At 37.6% G+C, this 5,363-nt stretch overlaps 1 protein-coding gene across 10 annotated transcripts in view; it reads right to left on the reverse strand.

The window, feature by feature from the left end:
- The window catches only part of NRG1 (neuregulin 1), a 1,425,061-nt gene that overhangs the window by 201,851 nt on the left and 1,217,847 nt on the right, over positions 1 to 5,363 (reverse strand). For 6 of the 10 annotated variants that reach the window (XM_012648557.1, XM_012648561.1, XM_012648564.1 and 3 more), the window contains exon 5: positions 4,657 to 4,707. The exons of the other annotated variants lie outside the window; for them this stretch is intronic. In XM_012648557.1, the coding sequence (XP_012504011.1) occupies positions 4,657 to 4,707 (51 nt within the window). The remainder of the gene's footprint in view (positions 1 to 4,656; positions 4,708 to 5,363) is intronic. 10 annotated transcript variants of the gene reach the window in all.

Below are 5,363 nucleotides of genomic sequence, written 5' to 3' on the forward strand. Positions count from 1 at the left end.
CAATTAATTTCTTTCTATTTTTAGTAGAGACGGGGTCTCGCTCTTGCTCAGGCTGGTCTCGAACTCCTGAGCTCAAACAATCCACCCGCCTTGGCCTCCCAGAGTGCTAGGATTACAGGTGTGAGCCACTGTGCCCGGCCAGAGAATATATAATATTTTGAAAAGACACCGTGATTTCCTGGCAAAGAACTTTAGGCACCATCATTTAGGCTGAAAATCATAAACTAGTTTCCTTCTTCAACAATAAGGATATTTCCCAACGTTGTTCAAGTAAGATGTGAGGATTCCCTGATTTTCATCCTCTTAGAGCCATATCCCTTTTTCACATTAGTTCTCTTCCATATGTGGGGGAGGGCAGCACCTTAAAGCAAAGCTGTGCTAAATGATTCACATTCATTTTCTCACATTAGGCTTCCCAATATATGTTTAAGATAAACAGGATCATACAGACAGAAACAGAGTCTCAGGGAGGTTAAGTCATTTGCCTAAGATGACACAGTAATTAGCGGCATTAGTATTAATATTTAGACCTAAGAGCATGAGTCCACTGTCTGTGTTCTTCCCATTTCATTCACCCATCATGCTTCGATGTGTAACATTAAGATCATAAGAGAGTGGGGCGCTGGGGCTGAAGCCTGTAATCCCAGCTACTCCGGAGGCTGAGGTGGGAGGATCGCTTTAGCCCAAAAGTTAGAGGCTGCAAAGAGCTATAATTGCACCACTGCACTCCAGCCTAGGCGACAGAGCACAACCTTGTCTCAGGGAAAAAAAAAAAAAAAAAAAAGATCACAGGGGCTCAACTGGTCCTAGTCAGCTGATTTACCTTCATCTACCACACATGCGCCCAATCCATCAAAGGCAACTGTTCAATCAGTAAAGGCTTTTTCTTTGAGGCAACAAAACCTTACGCATCATAGCAGGCTAGTGTACTGTCTGGGTTTGAATGCTGCTTGTGGGACTTTGGATAAGATACATCAGTTTCATCTCACGTAAAGCGGAATAAAGTTTTATGAGAATCATGAGTCCTCATTCACGTAAAACACCTAACACAGTACCTAACACACAGCAAATCTTCAATCGCTGTTCGCTACTATTAGTATTTGAAACACATAGTACCACTGAAGCCAATTTCCCAGGAACCTATCTTTATTTTCTTTCCTATGACTATTCATTCGACTCTTCAGCTCTCTTTCTCTCATTTATATATTAAATTGGAATGGATGGTGCTTAATTCATTAAAGTGGTCTGTATAACAATTGTATTTTTTATAGATTCAACAGAATTGTCTGCAAAATGGGGTCACCAAGCAGCTGGCACTTCGAGAGAAGTCACTAAGGCTTGTTCTAAACAATCCATTTACATTTTTGCTGAATCTACAAAAGGAGGAACAATATAGTCCTATTGACTGTTGTGTAAAGTTTTTTTCTTTCTAAAATGTGTCACCTACATGTAACAGAACACTCATTTAGCCAATTATTTATTACTTTTTGGTCACAGATGCCTCATTTGCAAAAAAAAATAACATAAAATACACACCTGCTTCGGCAGCAACACATACTAAAATAAAATAAGGAAAATAAGATAAAGGAAATAATGTTGACCTTTCTTAGGAGGGTATTATAATCAATTGTTTTAATTATAATTAACAACTCCAAAAATAGTGAATGTACAATGGAAGTTTCCAAATTCAAAAAAAAGGAGTAATAAAAACTGACTTACAAAGGGAAGGATGAGTAACTCTGATATTTCATCCATATTTATAAAATGGTAGAAAAAATAAATAGAAAGGGGGAAAAATTGACAAAGTGTTTGTAGGTGAAAAATAAATCCCTTAAGACCTCCAGTCAAGAATGATTTCCTTATTATTACAGTGATTTAAAAAATACGTTATATTTCTGATTAGTATTTAAACGCATGAGAAAAAACGCTTACGATGCATTAAATAGATAGGAAGGATGATAGATACGTAGGAAGCCAGAATGAAAAACACTTATTAGAAGAAAATATACTAAATTATTTGCATTATTATTTTAGATGAGTAGGTAGGTGATTTTTTGTTTTCTTCTTTGGGGGCTGAAGCAATCAGGCTTTGGAACAAACAGATATAGCAAGGGAGACAGACCTGGCAGGGTTCTAAGCAGGAGCAAGGATATAAACCAACACAACCCAACCCTCTAAAAATGCACCCTGCAGTGAGAAGCTCTCCAAATCCGCCCTGGCAGCCAGGGAGCATTTCCCACACAGGGGTGTGCAGGTACATTTGTACCTAGAGCACTGAGAAGTAGCTGGGCTGCCTCTCCATTTGTATACTGACCCCCAAAGCACACAGAACTGTTTTTATATATCAACTGTTTGCTGAATCCATAGTACTTCAGAAAGGCTTTTCCATATGTACTTTAGAAAACGCCAACGTCAATAGTTCAAAGAATGTAGCCCAGGCAGGCATGATTCCATTACAAAAGCAGAATTCACTTCTCAAACACAGGGAGTTATGTGTGTCTCCTTTCTGGCTGAAATAAAGAGAAAAGAAATCTATTCTTCAAGGCTAATTGTTTCTGACTCGCGAACCTTTCCAAAAGACTCACCCATGTGACTTATTTTTTAGATATTTTGAATTTTTAAGTCCAGCTTGTTGCTACTGCTGATTCTTCAAGTTTTCACCACCAGCCTTTACCGAATGGAGATATTTCTACATCACAGCTCCTCCCTTGCCACGCAGAGTCCTGCGTGAGGCTGTCTTCTAATGCCTCGTGTGCCTCATGCCGCTTTCGCTGTCATAACCAACACTGCACTAGAATCAAGCCACTACTGGCTTATGTTTTCAAATTATAGAGCATATTTTCATGAGATTAAAAAATGTATTTACAAATCAATTCACCAATATTTACTGAGAACCTACCACGCACGGGGGCGGGGGTGGTGACTGCTGTACAAAATGGCGCACTGGCATGGTTTAACATAATGGGACACAAAGCCTTCTTAGTCCTAAACCATTACTGAGTATCAGCAAATAATTCTGCTGAGAGTTAGAGAACAGACTCAGATTTCAAAATTATTTCTCTCTCACTAATACTGTAATGAACAGAAATGTAAACCAAGAGATTCATTTCAGTTCCCCAAAGCTCCGGAAAACCAAAAGAAGTCTTTCTTCCATTCCAAAACTGCTCGGATGTGCTTAAGGACAGTATCCATTGCCCCACTGGTGATAGCATGAAGGGTTCCAATTACAACAGTTTCAATAACTTTATTCAATGACTCATGAAGGGGAGAAATTATTCTCAGACAAAATGCCAAAAAAAACAAAAAACAAAAAACCCTAAAAAACCCAAAAAACCAAACCCTAGTATTTGCTTTTGAATAATAAACACTTAAAAAAAAAAAAAAAAGCAAAGCTCAATATGATTCCTCGTTGCTAGTTATGTAAAATCAATATAATTATACTAATCATTTTATAAGTAGAATTAAATAATAAATAACCCAGCCCAGCAGGGATTACCATTTTGGAGTATATTATAAGGGTCCTTAGCACACAGAGGAAGCCAATTTAGCTCTTCCTTGCATTTCATTTCCTGTTTGATCTTACTAGACTGTTGCCATCAATTCAGTTAAATGATGCTTTATGTAGTTAAAATATAGCCAAAATACCATATTTCATGCAATAAAAGATATTTTTACACCGTACAGCTACAGTTCTGGTACCAACAGCCCGAAGGGAAAGACTTTAGACCAAACTGGATCTATTTAAACAGATTGACAAAACCACTTAAGTTGCCAAAAGTACAGACTTTCTTTTTAAGGGTTTCCTACCATGCTGATTGCAAAAGGAAATTGTTCCTTCAACACATTCTCCAATTTAGAATAGAAGAACTAGGAACATATATTTACTGAAGAGTTTATCAAGCTGAGGAATGCTTTAAATAAAGAGCCAAATAAGAAAGAGAAAGACTATAGTTACAAGTTTAATTTTCAAGGTCTGATAAACTCCCCTGTTGAATATCAAAATTGAATAGTACGATAGTCTCCATTTATAAGTATCAAAAATTCTTTTTCCTAGTCCTTGCTAATTTCTTAAGTTCCCCTGACACAGAACAAAGCACCGATCAATCTAACAGTTGTAGGAGTCCATATGCACACGGCACATTTAACGTTCAACAGATGAAAACTAATCTGAGATCCTGCCTAGGGACTTGCTTTCAAACATTCTCATAATTAGTCACTTGCTATCAAATTTGAATTAAGGGCATCTATATATAGTTTCCTTACTCCATCACAGCAGACTTTGTAGGAGAACTGAGGAGTTCGGAATAGAAGCCCCAAACAGCTGCATATCATGCCTCAGAGAGTTGTTGAAAACATCAAGACAAGCTGAAAATAACCTACTAGGCCTCGGAAGTCCTGCAATTATTTTCCAACATTCAAAGCCACCAGATTATCCTAAAACTAACACATATGTGGTATCTTTTAACATTCTTACGTCTATTGGGGGAAAAGGGGTACCTCATTGACCCCAAATATATTACCAGCAAATACCGTCCTGCTATCAAACTTAATACATTGTCCCTTAACGAGGACACAGGATGGAAGGAAACATGATCTTCCGAAGCAGATACTGTCTTGGGTTAAAAACTAGTGAACAGAATATTTCAATATACTTACATGAAGAAGTATTTGCTCCTTCTGTTGACACTGATATTCTAATGGGAGACTCTATAAAACATAAAAGTGCAATAAGGCTTTATTGAGTCATGCCGCTTGGACTCTTAAATTAGAAATTTGCCAGGCTTGGGTATCACCTAGAGAAAGAGGACTGGAACACCGTGCATCAGAAAAGCTGAAGCATTTTTAAGTCAAAAGAAGGTATGTGCAATATTCAAAGACCACAAAGGAGTATTTTTGTAGTCTAGACCTGAAGACCTTTGAAAGAGATGAAGATGGAGTCAGTCCATCTGCAAAGATATCCCACACGCCAATTGCTGTATGAACTTTTGACAAATACCGCTCTACACAGAGCCACACTACAGGTGAGACAGATAATTCCTTCTTGATTTTAAGAAACATAAAACCAAAAAGAACCTCTATATTTAGAGAGAATGAAAGTCAACTTTCATGCATACGAAAAAAAAAAAAAAAGAAAATATTTCCAGGCAACTTGGATGTGCATAAACATCCTGACCAAACACAGTGTGGAATAAAGTCCATGCAAGCTCGACTGGAGCAATTACATTAGGATCAAACAAAACATGCTGAATAAATAACACAATAGTTAGGGATGCAGAGTAGCAAGATTCTCTTAGGTAGCAAGGATAAAGGAAGGAAAACCAGTATTTAAGTATAGACAGAGCATAAAACATCTGTAGTGCAGG

The sequence above is a fragment of the Propithecus coquereli genome, unplaced genomic scaffold (assembly GCF_000956105.1).
Source record: "Propithecus coquereli isolate 6110/MARCELLA unplaced genomic scaffold, Pcoq_1.0 Scaffold29, whole genome shotgun sequence".
In the NCBI taxonomy this organism is placed as follows: domain Eukaryota; kingdom Metazoa; phylum Chordata; class Mammalia; order Primates; family Indriidae; genus Propithecus; species Propithecus coquereli.